Source organism: Electrophorus electricus, chromosome 14, assembly GCF_041902795.1.
Source record: "Electrophorus electricus isolate QZ-2024a chromosome 14, ASM4190279v1, whole genome shotgun sequence".
NCBI classification, from domain to species: domain Eukaryota; kingdom Metazoa; phylum Chordata; class Actinopteri; order Gymnotiformes; family Gymnotidae; genus Electrophorus; species Electrophorus electricus.
In genome coordinates, this window is record NC_137510.1 from 6,855,517 (window position 1) to 6,877,161 (window position 21,645).

Sequence of the window (21,645 nt, forward strand, 5' to 3'; positions counted from 1 at the left end):
TTGTGTGAATTCTATATCCTTAGAAACCAGTATTTCTGGACTCTCCCTTAGTAACTAAATATACATGCTGTGCTTTCTTATTCAAGAGTCAGGAGCTTTTTTTTAAAGCTCTATATTTAACTTTGACATTTCATGCTTTGCCAGAAAATACTACCCACTTCATTTTGAAGGAAAAGTCCCCTTTCTCATCTCTGTTTTCTTTAATCCACACAGTTATGTTACATTAGATCTCCAGGGGTTATCCAACCTATTTTGAGCTTAGCAGGGTTGACATTTGTTACCAGCATTGAGTGGACGAGTTAATATTACTTGTATATGTGATGGAGTTTAATATTAGATAGAATTGATTAGAATTAATAAATTACATACATACATACATGATTAGAAAAAAATATTTAGATCTAAATAAGTACATTTTATATATATATATATATATATATATATATATATATATATATATATATATATATATATATATATATATATTATATATATATATATGTGTGTGTGTGTGTGTGTGTGTGTGTGTGTGTGTGTGTGTGTGTAATTCATTAATTACTGTGCAATGCCAATGCAAATAAGTGCGATATATATATATATATATATATATATATATATATATATATATATATATATATATATATATATATATATATATATATATATATGTATATATAGTGTATAGTGCTTAGAATATCAGCATGAAAACGATAGAAATCATTTAACTTGATTTGATTGGAAAACAACATGGTATTATTTATGGCAAACTTTCCACCCCTTTTCACATTTACACATTCTCTTGAGTAACCTTTGGAAGGTTACTTTTATTACTACAAGCTCTGTTACTTGATTGCCTTCTGGACTCAAACACCTTTTAACTCTTTCAGTTAAATACGTGTTTCATTGGCTCTTCACGCTTTTCCCAACTTTGTTCTAGATGGATTCAGAATGTGAGGAGAATCGCGCTGGACTGTGCAACGGCAATGCAAGTAAGTGCGCTTGCGTAACAGCAATGACATGACCACATTTCCACTATAAATTCATTATGTTCTTGCTGCATTTTTAATTTTTTTTCTATCACACCCATTATACATTTAATGTGGCTGCAATTTCAAATTATAGAGCGAACAGGTAAAAAAACAAAAAACAAACGTCACCTCTTCAGCGCCCCCTAGTCTAACACTGCAGTTTCCTTTCCCGTGCTGCGGTGCTTCAACCGTTCTGGTACCACAGCTCCGCTCAGCAAACCCGCGTCACGGCTGTTCATTTTAATATTAATCGTATTCGCTTGGAGAGTAGTGTGCTGAGGGGATGCATTATTCACGGCTATGGCCTTGCTTCCATTGCGATATTGACTCAGGCGAGTTAAGGAGCGTGCCTGAATAGGCTGCTTGACTGGGACGTGCCGGTGAACCGCATTAGTCGGCCATTCCGAGCCCTGTGTTGGACTGCGTGCACTCGAGCAGCGTTTAACGTGACAGGGCACATTCAGAGTGCCTTTACCGAGTCTCCCTGGGACACGCGTGCTGGGAATGGGATTCCCCCATGCAGCTTGTGTATTTCTCTCTCTCCTGCTCTCTCTCTCTTCCTCTATCTGTCTGTCTATCTCCCTCTTTCTGTCTTCCTCTCGATCCTCTGCATGAAGAATTTCTCTCAATCAGTGTTCAAGAGAATCACTTTGTCTAAACTGTAATTATTATGCAGTGTATACAGTTATAAAGAGAACGAAAAAAAGAATTCCTTATTTAATACAGGGAAACACACGTTGTTTTCACCCCAGTGGAAATAAAACTAATATAAATACCCCTTCACTGTGCATTATACAACATAGAAACTAAACTAACTGATAACAAAAATCAATAAAAAATGCTAAAAATAAAAGCCAAAACAAAAAATAACATTTCCAATATAGACTATCTGAGATCTCGTGAGAATCTTTTTTTTTTTTTTTTTTTTTTTTTTTTTTTTTTTTTTTTTTTTTTTTTATTTTTTTTTTTTTTTTTTTTTTTTTTGTTTATTTTTTTGTAGTTTTGTTTTATGTTTTAATATAGATTTATTTTATTTTTATTGGTTTATTTAATTAGGTGGTTTGCACCATGCTGTCTTCTACCAGGAGCAGCCGTGGGGGGCGGGGGGGGGGGGGGGGGTGGATAGTAGGCAAGGGGAGATGTGGCTTTGCACATGCATCAGTGGAGCTCTAGAGCATGCACAGGTGCAGCTCTGAAGCATACACAGATGCAGTTCAAGAGCACAGATGCAGCTCTCGAGTATGCACAGGTGCAGCACAGTAACGTACACTGATGTGGCTGCAGTATGCACCAGCGCAGTTCTAGAGCACATATAAGTCTAGAGAATGCACAGGTACAGTTTAGGAGAATGCACACATGCAGTCCTAGAGCATATAGAGGTCTCCATGTACAGCTCTGGAGGATGCACAGGTCTGAAGTATGCACAGGTGTAGGTCTCCTTTGTGGAAATGCAAACATGTGTATTTACCCACCCCCAACCTCTTACCCTCCCCCTCTCTCTACCCCCCCATCTCTGTCTCTATTTGCAGTTCCAGCTGACTGCATTGCTGACACTCACAGGTAAGCCAGAGTTCATTGCTTCCCTATGAACGCAAACATGGAGCAGAGTGTGTATCCGCTTCCACCATGCAAACTACACTCAGACATGGTGACACTAACATACAAACACCTGCTGTTCTGCAGACACAAAGACCACACACATACTGTGAGGTAAACACAGACCACAAACGATAGACACAAATTGCACACATACACACACTGTGGAGTCAGCACACATGCTTTGCAGTAGAAATAAACCACAGACACACTCACACACACTGTGCGGTAGACACAAGGACACTTACACACACTGTGGGGTACACACACAGATACTCGAACACACTGTGCAGTAGAGAAAAAGGAAGAACAGAATTGATAACCTACTGCTCCTTCACGTTGCCCCTTGCTTTCGTGTGTGTGGGCGCCTGGATTTTTAATTAAACGTGATCTCTCCTGTGATCAGATGGCCCTCTAAGCCTTCCTGGCAATGGACACATCTAATAACAACGGCATAACCTATTGTATAGTGCAAGCAGGAGCACGTCCAGCCAAAAACACATCCTTCAGTGTTTTCTGAACTGTGAAAAGGGCTAGTGTTTCCCCCTCAAGTTGTGAGTTCTGGGGGATATTTATATTTCACCCTATTACATGTATAATAACTGTACTTTTGACTGGCAGGCGCAGGATTTGTGTGCCAGGTCTTAAAGCCTTAGGACATCCAGCTGAGGCCCATATGGGTGTTGGGCATGACTCTCAGCCTCCCTCTTGATAGTGAAGAATAACCAACGTATAAACAGACCTGTAATTTGACCGTACACAGATATGGTTCAAAGCACAAAAGAAGAAGGTCAGGTAAAGGCATGAGGCATTGTGTGCTTATGAGCAGCATTCTGTTCATGGACTTTAGCTTACTGAAATCATGTTCCTAAACACAAAGTAGCTCATTGGTGTATTTACATGTGATGATTGAAGTTTAACGGGAAGACACGTTTACATTTTTGTTGTTATTCGTTTTCTGTTTTCCTTCATGAGCACCGCTTTCTGTAAGCCCTTCGTGGCCATGGGGGAACTGAACTCTATCTGGACTCTAAACAATGTCTGATGAATAAGAGCTGTAGCAAAACCAGAGTTTGTCAGAACACTGATAGGCAGACAAGAGCCTGCTCTCCCCTTTTCATTCGTTTTTAATGAAAGATCCAGGCAACAGATCTTTGTGTTGTAACCACATCTCCTGTGGCCCCAAGCCACTGCTGCCCTCCACACATTTAAGATCCGCAGGCTCTGAATGAACCCTGTCGAAGTGGCCGACAGTATCTGTCGTGGCCGAGTGGGGTAGGTCGGGGCAGCGATTCAACTCCATCTCACCACGATGCCTCTCTTCCTCTCTTGCCCACAGCCCACCTCTCACAGCCGGGAGGAAGAGGAGTGGTGTCGAAGGGGCTCGCGGAGCGCCGGTTAACAAGAGGAAGTCTCTGCTGATGAAACCCCGCCACTACAGCCCCAGTTGCAGCGAGCGGGAGCAGGAGGGAGTGCTGGCAATGGCTCAGGACAGCACCGCGCCCAGGAACACTCACACTCCAGCAGGTAGACAGATGTCCCGTTGTTTTGTCTGTTTTGATGAACAATTGACGCTGAATTTTAAACTACCATCTGTTGCATTCATCCCCCCCTTCCGCCTCCTCCCCTCCCGCTCTCTCCATGCTTCCATCCATCCGTCCATCCAACCCTCCCCCCCCCGCAAACCGACCCAGACCAACCCCCCTCCCCCAACCCCCCAAACCCCATTAATTTTGGCCATGATTGAGGCCGGCAAGCGAAAGACTACACTGCTGGGGCCACTGTGTTTGTCTGTCACATCCTGGGATTGAAGTTTGTGACAGCTGATCTGTCATGAGATTCCTGGCAAGCCACCTTTTTGCTCCAAGCCCAGCCCTGCCCCTACCCCACCCACCGCTGTCCACACTGGTCCCCATCAGTGTCCGGACTGAAGAGCTATGGTTGATAGATAGATAAGACCCGGTCAAACGGGATCTGTGCTCACATATAGCCGGATGCCTTTTTGGAATCTGGATTATAACTAGGCTGTTGCAGCTCTTGCCCATTTGATTATGCAGGCCGGAAAAGTGCTTTTATTTCAGCTGCTTGCATAATTATGCAAATAGAGGACCTGAGAATAGAAGGCACCAAATTATATTGTGCCTCGTTGACAAAAGAAAGTGATCACACACTCAAGCAACAAAAACATTTTTGGCAACAGAAGCACGAAAACATAAAAGTTGATATTACATTTTAAAGCTTTGTCCTTTCTCAAAAACAAAAACATTGCCATTTCCTAATGAAACGAATTATGAACATTTTGGCAACAATGCCCGTACTTTATGTGTGTATCCACACTCCCCTATAATCTGCACTTATTTGGTATATTTTTAACGATGTAACCAAGCAACAAACGTAATTGTCCCTTTCGAAAAGCCTTTGTTAGGCCATCAAACACGGTCCAAATATACATAATTAGGCATAATGTCTACACCTCATTATTGGACACATGTGGGTAGTTAAATGGATAACAGAATAGCTCAATAAATTGAGCAGCATCACTGGAAATGGAATTTATTTGTATCCCCAAGTTCACATTACACCTCAATTATCATAACCTATATTTAATTATTTAATTATTTATTTAAGTATTTATTTAAATTATTTTTGCTCTTCCCAAGCCATGGAGTTATTATTTACTAAGTTTAAAAAAAGAAAGTGTTATGTTTCCCTGCTGTCTTGGGGCAACCTTTGTTTTATGCACAGACTCCAAATAGCAAAAAGCCTGATATCCCGCATGGAAAGGGCATGAAGAGCTCGCGCACGCACATCCTTACAATTAATGACCCTGTGTGTGACAAAGAGTGGAGTATCTGAATTTCATGCTGAAAAAAGGGAGAGGAGGGGTCCAGGGGGGGTGCTAGTCTTCCATTTGGTGGGGGTGTTGTGTGCACGATGGCGTTGCGTGTGTGAGCAACTTCGGCCAAGCTGTAGCTCACACGCTCACAACAGTAATGGCTGTTTTGGAGTACAAACCATTCACCTGTTCCAACACACAAACCACACTCAGCTTCCCAGCCCCTCCTACCCCACTCTACCCCCACCCCCTGCACTCTGTGTGTGTGTGTGTGTGTGTGTGTGTGTGTGTGTGTATACGTGTGCATGTGTGTTTGTGTGTCTGCGTGTGTGTGTGTCTGTGTCTGTCTGTCTGTATGTGAGTGTGTGTGTATTTGAGTGAGAGTGTGTGTGTGCACATGCTTTCCATGAAGGCTACGTGTCCATCTGGATAGCAGAATAGTCCTGGTTGCCCACTCTGCTAATTGTAACTTAGCATAACTGGCTAACTTTTCATCTGTGTTGGACAGGGCTGGATTATCACACCTCTGTCACAATTCAAATGGCCTAAAAGAAAAGAAAAGAGACAAGGGTTGCCAAAGTAGAAATGAGCCTCAGAAAATTGGTGTTGCTCTACAGATATGTATGACCATCTCTGCTGTCCATACTGCATCCCACACGCATGCATATTACACTGAAACACTCAAAACTAACACATATTTGTGGACCATAGTGTTGTATTAAGCAAACAGTACAAAAAAATCTACTGAACACTGACAATATATAACCTTTTATATTACCTTCAATATGGCTCGTTATTGTTAAAGCTCCAATCTTGGACACGCAGAATTTCTGAGGTGCTCCAGATAAATAATAAAGCAGATTGGACTCCTCTGTGCCCTGTGGTTTTTGTTTTTGTTTCTTTTGCTCTTCCGTTTTCTTTTGGCAGGAGAATGATGAAATGCCAACCATTCTGGTCCTGTTCAGTACTGAGCTCGGGGGGAGATTAGGATAGGGGGTTACTGGGCTCCCTCTTAAAGAGTAGGAGCAGTTGCTTTAATCGTTTTAGAAGGCCTCTGTCCAACTAAATGATGGTGTAATATCTAATGAACCTCATTGCATCACACTCATTCCACATCACTCTGTTTGCATCACTGTTTGCATCACTCTGTTCACATAACTCTCTGTTCGCATCACTCTCTATTTTAGTGGTTGGCTTAGTAAGGATGTAAACACTCTAAGAAGATAGATCTGTCATATACAATTTGGACTTAAAATGCAAAATAATTCCTCATGGACAAAAATCTTTTAAACTGCAAGTAAGTTTTGGAAATCAATAATGGATTCTAAATCAATCCAGCTGATAGGTTTTCCTTGTTGACACTGTCTTACTAAAATCAGCAATGTTTTGACTCTGTGACATTTAAAGATTTGTTTGGATTAGAGAAAAAACCCAACTACCGTTTATAAATAGGCCATGTCAACAATCACATCATGTACAGTTTATGGAATTACACACTGCTGTCCACACTGGTGTAACGATGAAGTGCTAAGCCATTCAATGTACATTTAGCATTATACACTTTGTAATATTTTGCATTTGTAGTATAATAAATTATAAATAACTATACTTTTGAGTACACACACACACACACACACACACACATACACACACACACACACACACACACACACACACACACACACATATATATATATATATATATATATATATATATATATATATATATATATATATATATATATATACACATACATATATAAAATACACATACATTTTAGCATGCAAATCTGAGCAATGTGTTTAACAAAGGTTTTACATACATTCATCCATTTTTTCTTGTTTCCTTTTGTTGCCTGGGAATTAATTGTGCATAGGCAAACCACTGCATTCTATTGTTTCATGAAAAATGCAGAAGATCCTCGTGTGTTGGTCAATTGGTTAGTTCTGTCCTAACAGACAGAATTGCAGGGGTGCACATGACAAGGAAACTCTAAATGAGATTGAAAGTGTCTGGCCACTTCTTAATGTTATTGAAGGGTCCAGGGGAGAATCAAAAGATTTATTTGCAGTGTTTGTAATATCAAGGGTGGACTTTTTTCTTCTCTGCAATCTTTCCCTCTTTTTTCTTTCTCTTAAATGGAAATTTGCTTATTTCCAAAAATATTTATTCTCATTTGTATTCTTTTTTTTTTTTTTTTACCCAAGAACATCATTAGTAACAAAACATAAATAATTTCATGTCCTGCATATTTTAAAATGTTTGTTCAGTGTCACTAGCAGTGTTGTCTCACTGATAATCCAAATCTTGATGAAATGGTCAAATTCAGTTTGGGAAATCTACAAAGCAGAAAAAAATACACTTGAGGTCTTGTACTTCTCTTCCAGATTACATATTTACATATTTCCTGTTTATTACAGATTACTGCTGGGGAATTTCAAGAAAATGTTTGAAAGAACTTAAGATGCATGATTGCAAAAAAAAATTAAGATATATATTCTTTGTTTTTTTATTGTCTTTCATTAGCATCTTAGAGAATATGGTTTTAGATTGCATGTCAGTCATGCAGTAAAAATGTACCCAAATTAAATTTAAGAAAGTTGTTTGAGCAGTATTGTTGTTACAGTAATTTTCAGCATATTTGGTTTATTTTGAAAATAAATTTCATCCAACTGTTGTACCAGTTTAACTCAGATTTGCAAATTTCAGCATGAAGTCTCTGGTCATTATCATGGGCTTTTGGTTGTGCATTGGTGTACAAAACATATTAGTAACTTCTGTGTCCGTTGTGCTCTGTTTGTTACCCTGTTGGTCTAATAACTGTTCTGGACTTTTGGTTTTCAGATGAAGAGCTCGACTGTAGCGATTGTGTTGTCAGCAGCTTCCATCCAGACATCAGAGCCATAACTCATAGCTCGTTGTCATGGACCGAGTGCACAAGTGAAGGCTCTCCCGAGTTGCCCACTCTGCTGTCAGAGGCGCACAATGACAGTGATGACAACCAGCTTGACCAAGACTCAGGCGGAAGAAGCCCAGACAGGCCTGTAGACTCCCGTGACCCGTCTCCTATCAGGGGCCCCAAGGTTGGCGGAGAGGATGCTAGGTGGAGCAGCCCACCACTCCTGCCCACACCCGATGGCGTCCGTCATAGCCCGAGCCCACCAGGTGATGCCCAAAGACCCCTGGGTATCCACCCACTGTCAGTGTACTTGGGCCGTGCTAGCGGCGGCCTCCTCGCTGAGGACAATGGCTACGCGCGTGCGCTGAGTGATGGCGAGGACGATCTGCCCACTTTGCGGCTGGGAGAAAGGCTGGACGCGTGGGGTCTGGGGCTGGCAGCCAGACCCCTGGAGCTGGAGCGTGCCCGGCTCAACCTCAGCCTGCTGGAGCAGGCCGCCGTCCTGCAGGCCGAGCGGCGGCAGGCCCTCCATGGCGCCTACAGGCATGTGGACCGCTTCCTCCTCGAGCAAGTCGAGCGTGAGCGCAGACACCACCGGCTGCTGGAGCTGGACACCCGTGCTCCCAGCCACAGCAGCAAAGGTTGGACGAGACACAATATATTCATTATATAATCAGTGTATCTCTTTGTTTTAGTAACTGGGAAGCTTCTTTACATTTTTTACATTCTTATTATTGGAAAAATCCTGTTTTGTTTTTTTGTTACAGTTATAAATATAAAAAGTATTGTGAAATAGTAGAATCAAGTATTTTCCCACAGAATAACTCAAAATGGGTTTTCAACAGAATGCAATACTCAAATACTCAAAGCTGTGTTCATTGGTTTCTGAATTTTTTGAATATGCTGCTGAATTTCAAACACCATGTCCCCAGGTTTACTCCATTTGTAATCTAATTAGGTTTGCTGCCAGTAATTTGCACTTCTAGTGGAAAAGAGGTTTTAACACTGTATCAAATATCCTCTTTGTCTCCCATAGTAATGAAACATGCCCAGACAATCGCAGTGGTACAGTTGTTTAAACTACTATTTTGCCCTATGTGCCAGTATGTTAAACACTAGTAAGTGCAAGAATGACCACTTACAGCTTCAGTACAGAGACAGTCAAGAGGAGCATTCTTACCCCTAAGGGAGAGATAAACAAAATCCTCTTAAATACTAAAACATTTGGCAGCCACCGAAGCAGTAAATAACTAGTGTGGGATCAGAGATGATTCTGGGAAGTCAAGTATTAAAAAAGAAGAAAATACTGAAAATGGAATTTCTGAGGTTTGTAATATTGCATTTTGATAGACAACAATTAGGTCTTTAACCAGGGTGAAGCCCAGGGTATCAGTCTTCCTACATCAGCCCTGGTGATGCTGGTTCTTGAGTGCTGTTTAATGGGTAATCCCTCAGGCTGGAGTTTCTATAACTCTGATCTAGAGGCCCGGCATGACCCCATCTTTTACTAATGTCACATTAATGCTAATTCTCTAACCCAACATACTTTTAGAGCAAATATAGCAGTACATGAGGTAGAAGTCTAGAGTGGGGGATGTTAGCTTGCCATAGATTTCCAAATTAGTCTTTTGCTATCAATTTTATATGTGGACTGTGGGTGGGTGTTTGTATGTGTATGTTTTACTGTGTGTTTATTGTTTTTGTAGACTCCCCACGCACAGATAAGAAAGACATCAAGTGTCCCACCCCAGGGTGTGATGGCACAGGTCATGTGACCGGACTGTACCCTCACCACAGGAGTTTGTCTGGATGTCCCCACAAAGTGCGAGTCCCTCCAGAGAGTAAGTTAGCACAAGGGTCTTCAGGATCACACCACAGCATCTACTTTCAGGACAAATAAAGATTACATGACAAATGAACTTGATCTCTTCAACAATTTGTTGTAATTATGACAAGAATAATAACTACTGTATGAACAAACATTACCACAGTATTATCTCTCATCTAATTTTAGATGCCTTTAGATCAATTCTGTAAAGAGAAATAACGTATTACTGTTTGTTTCCTAATTATTGAAGTATGTACCTGTTGGTATATAGACTTTCTATTGCACTAAATAGACATGTTTGAAATATACCTATACATAGCATCTGGTGTTATGACATACATTTAAGCTACACAAAGTTTATTTAAAGGAAGAGAATGTATGGAAGGCACTAAGTGAAAAAAACACATTCATCATTTCTGAAGTTCCACCTAGAATTTTCCCTATTGTGTTTGATTTACTGTGGTATGCAAATCAGCATCATGGTGTGGAAACATTTTTCCCCTCACTTGCTGGTTTATTTATTTATTTATTTATTTTTGGCCATTTGAAAACAACACAAACATTCACCATTAAACAGGAGTGCAACAAAAGGGAGCAGCAAATGTAATTAAGGGTTTTCTCTATGAAAGCATGCACCAGAACAGCAGCAGCCCAGCACAAATCAAAGCACAAGCGGATGGAGCATTCAGAAATAAACGCTCAGACACATCCTCCAACTAATTGAAAAATACATACAAAAGGGAAAGTTATTAAGGATACTGGATAGGACTTTAACTCCACTGGTGTCCCACCATATAAATTTTTATGCCAGGTCTGTTTTCTTGGTGATATTTGAAAGGGAAATTACACTTTCCAATAGCATAAAGGGAAACCTGTTGCCTGAAGATTGTTTTTGGTTAAGAGAATAACTCTTATTTCTCGGGCTAAAAGAGATAATCGACTATATTTTGCTTTCAGTGGTCTGCCCACATAAAGTAACCTCTAATCTCTAAACCTTGCATGGTAGTTTGAAACAACACAGGCCTCTGCCACCTACATAGAATATTTTATTTTTCAAAATGACAGAGTTAGAGGAGTTATTACCATATTTAAGTAATACTGTAGCTATAAGATATTATAACACTTTATTGATACCAAAGGAAATTCCACCATCACAGTACTGTAAAAATTACTGTAAAAAAGAAAAGACACACACACACACACACACACACACACACACACACACACACACACACACACACACACACACACACATATATATATATATATATATATATATATATATATCAGCCATCCAGTGGGTGGTCATATATTTTTCTGTGTGTATGTGTGTGCATATTTGCACATATAATGTTTACAGTATTTAGTGACATACTATAGCTAGAGTATTATTTAAATATGGTAATAACTAACTCAGGCATTTTGAAAAATAAAATACTTTATGTAGGTGGCAGAGGCCTGTACTGTTTCAATTTGCCATACCAAACTATCAGTAGATATATATTCAAAATTGTAGTGAAGTACAAAAGGTTGTAGTGAAGTACAAAACCTTGACGACATTGTAAATTAAAGTATGTCCTTCACTCCTTAGTCTTAGCCATGCATGAAAACGTACTAAAGTGCCCAACACCAGGCTGCACAGGAAGAGGTCATGTGAACAGTAACCGCAGCACACACAGAAGGTACGTTTGCCAGCTCCCAGCTCCACACAGCAGCACACTACTCTTCACAGCCACATACAGGTCTGGACAGGTCCACACAAGTCCACACCGCTCCACACAGGTCCACATAGCCCCACACAACTGCACACAGCTCCACATAGTTACACACAGCTGCATACAACTCCACACACTGCCACACATCTCCACACAACTCAACATATCTCCACATAGCTGAACACTGCTTCACACAGCTCTACACAGCTCCACACACATCCACACAGATCCACTCATCTCTGTACAGCTCCACAAAGCACACCCTTTCATCCTTGGCCAAATGGGATTTATGGCTATGTTGGAAATACTGTTGTAAACACATTGTATGAGGCGTATATGCATATAAGAAATAAATACATTTACATTTACGTTTTCTAATTATATATATATATTTCCATTCTAATATATAATTATATATACATCATGTGTCAAGTCCTGCTTTAAGATAAAGTTCATACTTTAAAAGTCAAGTCTTGCTTTAAGATAAAGTTCATACTTTAAAATAATGTGCAATTCATACTTTAAAATAATGTGATCTGATGTCTCAGTCTCTCAGGCTGCCCAATAGCTGCAGCAGAAAAAGTGTCAAAACCCCAAGATGATCCATCCAAATGCAGGCAGAATTCAGACAGGATGGCACGGTATGAAATCCCAGCAGGAATTTGCCCCTCAGGCGGGCTTTTGTATGTGGTATTGATGATTTTTTAAAGACTTCCCTCTCTACTGAGAAGCCATTTTGTCTATGGTTGGATAAACAACCAAAGGTTTCAGTGGTTAATCTGGATGCTCTGTAGGCACTGCTGAAAATGTGCTTTAAGGCTGATTAAAGTGGTTCTCTTTCCCTGCTTCGCAGGCCGTTGGTTCAGATGAAGAAGTTTGACTTTGGTCAGCTCTCATACCGCTTCACCCATCCCGTGACAGCCCTGCAGGTGGGCATGGCCAAAGACGTGGACAAGTACAGCAAGGGCCACTTTGACTATGCCAGTTTCGACGCTCAGGTGTTTGGGAAGCAGCATGCCCAAGATCAGGGCCAAGAAACCTTGAACCACCCTGACGGTGAGAGGGCAAAGTTTAAATGTCTGGGACAGATGACGACGGTGTTGATCATGATGATTGACTTTCTTTTCTGTCGATGTCCTCCATTTCCTTTTATTTTCCCAGCCATGTTTCAGTTCTATTTTTATTATTTCCCACTGACATTCACTTTTATTGCAGGCAATTAACTAAAGTACTGGTTAAACGTTATCACAGTTTACATCGAGACTGCAATGTCTGCAGCAGCCAAGAATGCTGAAGTGCTTCAATGTGCTATACATGTGTTTTCCTAAACCTGCTCTAATCTGTAGCCCTGTGTATGTGTGTGTGTGTGTGTGTGTATGTGTGTGTGTGTGTGTGTGTGTGTGTGCACGTGTGTGTGTGTGTATGTGTATTCCCCCAGCCTCCCCCCAGTTCCCGTGCTTCCTGGGTGCGGGTAGCCGCGTGGTCATGCCTGGGGGCCAGAGTCCCGGCAGTGCCATCAACCCCCGGAGCGCCCCACAGCCATGTACGGCCGCCGCCGCCATCCTCAACCTCTCCACACGTTACCGGGACAACAGCGAGGCCCTGCCTGTCACCACCCAGCCCCTGGCACAGTGCACAAAGGTAATCAAATTAGAGCACTCGCAGGGGGGAAAAAAGGTATTTAATGTGGTCATTCTGAGGCAACTGTGATTTGTGTATGAAAAAGGAGGGAGAGAACATCAAAAGACACTTTTTTGGCACCGAGAACTGTGTGTCTCTGGTGGCAGAACAACAAGAGAGTTTTTCTCCCCCTTTTTTGCTCCCCTCCATGGCCCTAAAGCTTTAATGTACACAAAGGAGAATTTGTGTAATCACATCAAAAGGACTAGAGGAGAATACAATCACGCCTTCTTTCTCAATTACAATTAGAAGGCTTTTTGTAAAACATGTGGAGAAGCATTTGATTTATACTTTTATGGTAATGCAGGGGTTCTCCTGGTTGTTGGAAAGTGTGTGTGTGTGTGTATGTGTGTGTGTGTGTGTGTGTGTGTGTGTGTGTGTGTGTGTGTGTGTGTGTGTGTGTGTGTGTGTGCGTGCGTGCGTGCGTGTGTGTGTGTGTGTGTGTGTGTGTGTGTGTGTGTGTGTGTATGCTTTCTCTCAGCTGCAGATGGCAGAAGATATTTTACTAAGTAAAATATTATCCTGGCTAAACCCACTCCGATCTACCCTTAACATCCATCTCCAACACTCCATACACAAAAGTTGGATTAAACCAATCAGATTGGGGATTTATCAACAGTGTTCTTTTATTCAAATTAAATAACGGAGGACTCTGTTTGTGCTATTTCAGTTTGGACTGCATCAGTCTTTGGCCTTGTACATGTGTGCTGTCACAGTCTGTGTATTACAGAAGGATCTTTGCATCTCAGCATTACATTCTTGTACAAGCCAATACATCAGTATATTGAAGCCACCCTGATATATACACATATGCCAAATTTAAAGAATGAACAATAGTGACAGAAGTATACTAAATTGGAAATAGCAGATATATTTAACTTTTCCTGCCGTGTCTGCTTCAGCCATCCATCAAAACTGGGCCTCGGCCTTTGCGAACAAGAGTTCGGCGAGTTGAAGCTTGGCGTTGGGGAGGGTATTAGAGGAAGTGTGGTGTGAAATGATACAGACACCTACACAGCAAGCAGCCCATGTTGGAGCCCCAGCTTTCAGTGGGCAGAGGGAGCAGGTACTGTACGAACTGAGTGCATGAATAAAACAGTGTGAGCGGCTCTGTCATCTGTGGACGTCTGCCTTGAGATGTCTGTATGCATTTTAAGTATCTCGACTGGCAGCGTTGTGTGCCAAGTCATTCGCTTTCTCTGAAGGCAGTACAGTTTCTCTCAAGCCTGTGTTGTTCCACCGAGGTGTTAGGGAGTGATGAGTGTAACTGTTTAAACTCAGGTGAAGCTTCTTGGTCTTTTAAAACATTTCTGCTAAAGATAATAAGTGTGTGGAGGTTTGGTTAGCAAAAAAGAGAAACACTTATAGAATTATTATTAATGATAATCCCCTTGTGTCTTTTTCACAGCAACAACACGATAAAATTCAACAACTCCTGGATAACTGGATTTTCCATTTCACTTTTTTATCAATGAATGTTAATTGACTAATGTTAATTCCTTTTGAATGTGTGAAACTCGAATTCTCCTCTGTTCCAACTCACCACATCAGCACTGACAGAGCTACTGATGAAAAACTTGAGACATTAAGCAACATTAAGCCTTTTAATTTGTATTAATGCCAATGACCTAAAAGCATCATGTGCAGCTGCCATCTTGGTAATGTGTCCTAGAAAACAGACAGTGCAGCTGTCCCTGGATAAAGTCTGGTGGAAAATCTCATTACATTGGTAGTATCAGTCCACTGATGTGGAATTCTGTAGGGAATGTTTTTAATATGATTATTTATATTTTACTTAGTGTGTTATATTTATTTGAAGATTTATATGGGAAATGAAGGTGATATAAGTAATACATTGATACAGACTAGTTTCTTTTTACCTTGCTTATTTGTGTAACTTGTATTCTTAAGTGCAACACACAGATGAATTGCATACAGGCGCACATTTACTATATACCATTGTGTAAATCAGGGTTTATTTTGCACTGTGAATTTAGTCATGTCTACAAGTTCAGCAGTTTGGTCAGTCAATGGTGAAGTGTTTTGTGTGCAAAAAATGACCTTATTGTGGTATTTAATCTTAGGGCTCAGATGAACAATTTAATTCAAATCAACCTAACCCAGCACCTTTATGGCTTAAAGGACTCTCTGATCGAGGTGGATGAGAACGGCACCCTGGACCTCAGCATGAAGAAGAAGAAGGAGAAGACAAGCGAGTCCCCCATCATGCCTGCGCTGGGTGAAGCCGTCTTTACCCCTACTGAGCCCTCCCTGGCAAAGGCAGCCGGCCTCCACCTCTCTCCACCCTTCTGTCGTTCTATCTACGACCACGAAGGCTGGGACACACCGCTTAACTTCAGCAAAGCACCGGTCCTGCAGGACAAAGAGGTACAGAGCTATTTATGAGCCAAGCAGCATGTTAAAATACTGTTTGGAGCAACACTGGAACTCAGAGATGAGTTTAAACTTCCAATTTGAATCTAAATATATATTTAGTCTGAAGATGCCTTAAAATGGGTGTTAGTCTTTAATTTCTAACATGATGGGAAAGTGTCATATTCAACACTATATAGCACAAGATGTGTACGATAATGCTACCTCTGGTTGTTAACTTAAACATTTCCAGATTTTTCTAAGCATTTTTTTTTTGTGGAGTTCTTAAATATGGATCCTAAGGTAAAATATTACTGAACAGGCATATTAACAATTAAACTTTTTTAACTGTATCTTTGCTTGAACCTGTGTGCATTCTGCAAAAGTCATCCAGTTCAAACCCAGACTCTTGTGTGGTGTACCAAATAACATGTCCCCACAATATTAAATCGAATATAAATAAAATTAGAGAAGAATGTTCCTTAAAAGCTGAACCTCTTTGTCATCAACTATTAAAGTCAGACATTGAAGAAACCTATCAATCAGCTGATTACCTGCTCAGATGTCTGATTTCCCTCCTAACGTCTGGTGTTCACGCATTTTCTTAGGAAATCAAACTTCAAACCAAAGCTCTACAGTATGTTACCAATTATACATACTACAAGGGAATAAAAGTGAGGTCAAATTGATAAATAGATGAGTAATAGAAATACTTTATAATCTGTAGTTTAGCAGTAACACTTCAGCAGTATCAGATGTCACTTGTACTGTTGGTCAGTGTGCTTTTTGAAGAGACCTCTGTAATTCTCTTTTGGATAATTGCCAAACATTTTCATCCTTTCCATGTGATGTTCATCATCTTGTAGATGGACCAGCTGGACAGGATGTCCCTCGAGGACAAAGTATTTTCAGGGGATGGAGGCATGACCGGCAAGAACAAGCTACTCATCAGAGAGACTAAGAAAGAACTGATGAGGTACACAGACCCTCCAATGCAGCGGTGGGCTGCTTAAATCTTTCTTAAATCTGCGCTCTGTACAAGGCTGTTCCTGATTCCCCTTTTGTAAGGTACTGTTAAGTTCACATATCTAACACACATTCTCCATGCCAGCTGTCCAACGCCAGGTTGCGACGGGAGTGGCCACGTAACAGGGAATTATGCCTCGCACAGAAGGTGAGGGAAATCTCAGTATGTCAGTATGAGGCGCTTCCATTCACACCTCGCCCCAGTCGATACATTGTAATAAAAAAGGGGGGCCTGCATTTCGTAACATCTAAAACTTTCAGACAAGATCAGTAAAGTTGACTCTGCACATGCAGTGAACCTGATTCATCTTCATGGGACTTCATGTAAAGTGGAGATGAACTGGCTAAACTTTTTTATTTTGTTTTGTTTTGTTTTTTCGATGATCTTCTTTTTATCAATCTTTTTTCTCCAGTCTATAGTCTTACTTGGTGCACTCGCTTTTGGGGAATTTATCCTAAGGCCACACCTCAAAAAAACAGAAGACTATTCATTGTCAAAGAAGCTGAAAGTCCCTGATATGGCCACACCCCTATTTTTACTCTGTCCTAGCAGGTCTCACCTGTGGCCCTACCACAGGTCTCTGTAAAAATGCTGGCTTACTGAAATTCTGTTCCTTACAGAAGTGATCATTCCACATCTCACTCATATTACACAAACAAAAAATGTGTAATTCTGAATCTTGGTGTATAAGATTATGACCAGTATAAGATTTTAACCTCTTAGTCTACCTAAACACATATATGCATCTTAATATTGTCGTTGCATGGTGGTTTTACACAAATATTTTTATGCAAGATTTAAGGCATTATATGAACAAATGGGGTATCGTTATTGTGTCTGATTAAACATTTTAGAAGAACAAGAGATGAGATCATTGCAACGTCATTAATTTTTTTAATTTATGTGTTTTTGTAGTGTGTCAGGATGTCCACTAGCTGACAAAACCCTCAAGTCACTGATGGCTGCCAATGCACAGGAACTAAAGTAAGCCTGATTTAATACTGCTGCACTTGGTAACCAAGTTTAACCAATATTGTATCTTAACCAATATACTAGCCATAGTGTGGTGTGTATGGAATGTGGTGTGCATGATATCCGAAGGCAGTGTCATACAAATCCATTCATTTATCGACTTCATAGTGGTCAGCATTTTTTCTAGCATCTTCCAATTTATCATTTTCTATTGCATAAACAGGTGCCCAACCCCTGGCTGTGATGGCTCTGGTCATGTGACAGGAAACTATGCGTCTCATAGGAGGTAAGTGTGGATAGAGATGCAATACCTGTTGCACTTACATGTTACTTGTTACAATGACTGTGCTCTCCCAATCTCACAATATATCAGCCATTTGTGATTATGTAACTACAGTTTGCCATTTTTAGATTTTCTAAACAATTCCTTAACTGTTTTCTTGAGTGATGAGTAATGTGAAAAAAACAACATCATATCATAATGGCTAATAAATGACATTTGAACAAATGCAAAGTGAAATAAAATACGGTGTGACATTTTTGGACTGACGCGATCACGGCCTCTGTTCGAGGAGACTGCAGCACACCGTAAATGTCTCGGAGTGACCGAGTGGTGGTATCTCCTCCATGCATGCATCTCCGCAGGTGAACTTGTCCAAGGTCTTACACGTTGTTTCCTTGTGCAGTTTGTCAGGATGCCCTCGGGCACGGAAAGGCAGCCTGAAGCTCACTCCTAGCAAAGAGGAGAGGGAGGAGACTGACATGAAGTAAGATGCATATTTAACATCATTTTCAATTTTAAATTACCTTTTAAAAAATGATTTGTGTATGGCTTTTTGCTGTTCATTTTTTTAATTTAGTACATTGCTGTACATTTAAGCAGAGGGTTGGCTCTAATGTTGCTTTAGAAATCGTTCATTAGATCTGAATTTACATGATAAAAACAAACAGTTCTGCAGATTCTTATGTGTGTGGTAAAGGTTTTGCGAGATCTGTCCTGGATCACACACACACACACACACACACACACACACACACACACACACACAAACAAATACACCACCCACTTAATTAGAAACATTTATTCATTAGAAACATCATGTAGGTGTATAGTTACATTATATGTTTTAATAACTAATGAGGTATATTAAAAGGATATACCTGGCAATCATCCCTTTATTAAAATGACATTTCTTAAAGACAGACAATTCAGAAGACTTACACATATTTACATTGCTACAGTTCTCTCTATGTGAAACACAATGCTTTGAAAGATATTATTGCATTTGAGTCCAGCCCCTGTTCCACACAGTCTCAGTACACAACTGACTTTGTACATAAGGATATTTAATTTTTAATTACTAATGCAAAGGCAAGCGCTTAAGACCAAAAGCAGGACTCATACACATTGTGAGACAGAGACAGAGAGGAGGGAGCAGAAAGGAGAGACCCAACACAATGCATCTACAATCTTCCTCAATGATTTTAAAGTGATGGCATGTGGTGTTATTCCCTTTTTCTGCTGTCTGCTGCACAGAAAGTACCTGCACTGTATGGATCTGAGTGTTGGAGTCGAGATGTTAGAGTCCCATTGCTCCATATTACATGGCAGATGGACTGAACAGCCTTTGCCCGGTGCAGCCCTGCGTCTGAGCAGCCGCGCATTCAGTCCCAGATAGCCTTTCACCTATTCCAATATTGGGGAAGGGGCCAGTGACCCCAAATCACAAGCTTTTCCCCTCCCCTGTGCAGGACACACAACAATTATCTGCAATTTATGTCATTCCATTACTGACCTCGGTGGATAGGGTGGGGGTGGAGGTTTGATAGAGACTAAATAAATTGGCCAGCACCTCACCAGTCCAGACCACAACTTGCAAGGGTTATGTGTTCCAATGAATTCTGAGATTATTCATCCAAGTATGTTTTTGACAAACATTTGTCAAATGTTATATATAAACTTAAGTCAGCCTGTTTGTTTTTTTTTTTACTTTGCATACAATTTTAATCACCATTTCACAGGATTAATCTTCTTAATGGCTTTTGAAAAATCTTCCTGCTCAGCAAGTGCAGGGGTATTTATGGATGTGCATGGCACTTACCAAAACAGTGAACACTGGGCCACAGCTCGAAGAGTTGCCTCCCGTCTATTAGCTCTACGCCAGCATGTGTTTGGCGGCATTTCTTCCCACCATGGTGATGAAACAACAGTGTAAGCAAGCTCATACTCTGTTTCAGTTTAGCCCCTACCAGCTCAGCTGCTATAACAAACACGTGCACGGCATGCTTATGCATGGTGGAAGAGAAAAAAGAGTATCGGTTTCCGTTTTGCTAGAGGTTTAATTTAAGTGGGCCAAAGGTCTGGCCACATGTACACACGTTCATGTGGGGTGACCCAGAAATCCATACAGCAATGTTCAGAAGAGGGCAGCTGCATGATCCTAGTGTGCACATGCAACCTGCCACATGACCTTGCTCCACAGAGCCGCTCAGTTACGTGTCTCAGCCTACATGTTTGGTCATGAAACTATTAAACCACAAACATGGTATACCACTAAAAAAATGGTAGCATTTACCTCAGAATATGTGCACATCTCATAGTATTCACAATAACTGTTATTTATGAACAGGCTTATTTATAGTTTTTGTTTATTTTAAAATAAATGGGTATATATGTTAATCACAGAAAATAACACTCAGGTTCACAAGGTTATATATGCGTTTCTCTATAGCTCAACACTGTGACTCACATGATTTACATGATTTACTGCAAGTTGTCAGATTAAAATGTTCTGTCAAAATGTGTCATCGATTTATCACTTCTAAAACATTAGCCTCAATAAAAGGTTAATCTTTTTATAGGAACATTTTATAACATTATTTTCTATCTATCTATCTATCTATCTATCTATCTATCTATCTATCTATCTATCTATCTATCTATCTATCTATCTATCTATCTATCTATCTATCTATCTATCTATCTATCTATCTATCTATCTATCTATCTATCTATCTATCTATCTATCTATCTATCTTTTTACTCAATGCTGTAGCTATTACAGGAGGTGCCATGCTCTGTTTCCTCTGCTGTGCCTCAGGTGCCCTGTAGCTGGCTGTGACGGACAGGGCCACGTGTCAGGGAAGTACACATCCCACCGTAGCGCAGGCAGCTGCCCCATTGCCGCCAAGCGGCAGAAGGAGAGCGCGCTAAATGGGATAGCCTTCCCCTGGAAGAGCTGCAAGCAGGAGCTACCCCACTGCCCCCTGCCCGGCTGCAATGGCCTCGGCCATGCCAACAACGTTTTCGCCACACACAGGAGGTGAGGGCATGCACATCCAGGCCCCTGGCTCCTTGCCCTTAACCCTAATTTATCCTTAAATCTAACCTTAAACCTTAACTTTAATCTTAAAAAGAAAGAAAGATAACAGGCAATATTGAGGATCATAGCCTAATATTTAATTACGAATTAAAGTTTAAACTAAGGGCAATATCATCACAACAAAAACAAGAACTGTTTGGCTAATGCAAGAAATTGTGATAATTCTTTTTAATGGCATATATGTCCCCAGTTTGTCGGGCTGTCCGCTAAATGCACAGAGCATCAAGAGGAAGCTTGCAGGAGAGGAGATGATGACCATCAAGCTCAAAGCCAGCAGTGGTATGGAACAATTCCACGTTTACCGAAG

At 40.7% G+C, this 21,645-nt stretch overlaps 1 protein-coding gene across 3 annotated transcripts in view; it reads left to right on the top strand.

Annotated features, from left to right (window-relative positions):
• st18 (ST18 C2H2C-type zinc finger transcription factor) overlaps positions 1-21,645 on the top strand; it is a 40,314-nt gene that overhangs the window by 15,114 nt on the left and 3,555 nt on the right. For 2 of the 3 annotated variants that reach the window (XM_027016932.3, XM_035531049.2), the window contains exons 3-19: positions 938-989; positions 2,558-2,588; positions 3,964-4,151; positions 8,306-9,001; positions 10,067-10,201; positions 11,780-11,870; positions 12,452-12,544; positions 12,757-12,959; positions 13,342-13,544; positions 15,726-15,971; positions 16,823-16,932; positions 17,068-17,130; positions 17,899-17,967; positions 18,179-18,241; positions 18,642-18,722; positions 21,057-21,278; positions 21,529-21,617. In XM_027016932.3, coding sequence (XP_026872733.3) covers positions 938-989; positions 2,558-2,588; positions 3,964-4,151; positions 8,306-9,001; positions 10,067-10,201; positions 11,780-11,870; positions 12,452-12,544; positions 12,757-12,959; positions 13,342-13,544; positions 15,726-15,971; positions 16,823-16,932; positions 17,068-17,130; positions 17,899-17,967; positions 18,179-18,241; positions 18,642-18,722; positions 21,057-21,278; positions 21,529-21,617 — 2,635 coding nt within the window. The remainder of the gene's footprint in view (positions 1-937; positions 990-2,557; positions 2,589-3,963; positions 4,152-8,305; positions 9,002-10,066; positions 10,202-11,779; positions 11,871-12,451; positions 12,545-12,756; positions 12,960-13,341; positions 13,545-15,725; positions 15,972-16,822; positions 16,933-17,067; positions 17,131-17,898; positions 17,968-18,178; positions 18,242-18,641; positions 18,723-21,056; positions 21,279-21,528; positions 21,618-21,645) is intronic. The other variant, XM_081697011.1, reaches the window with a different exon arrangement.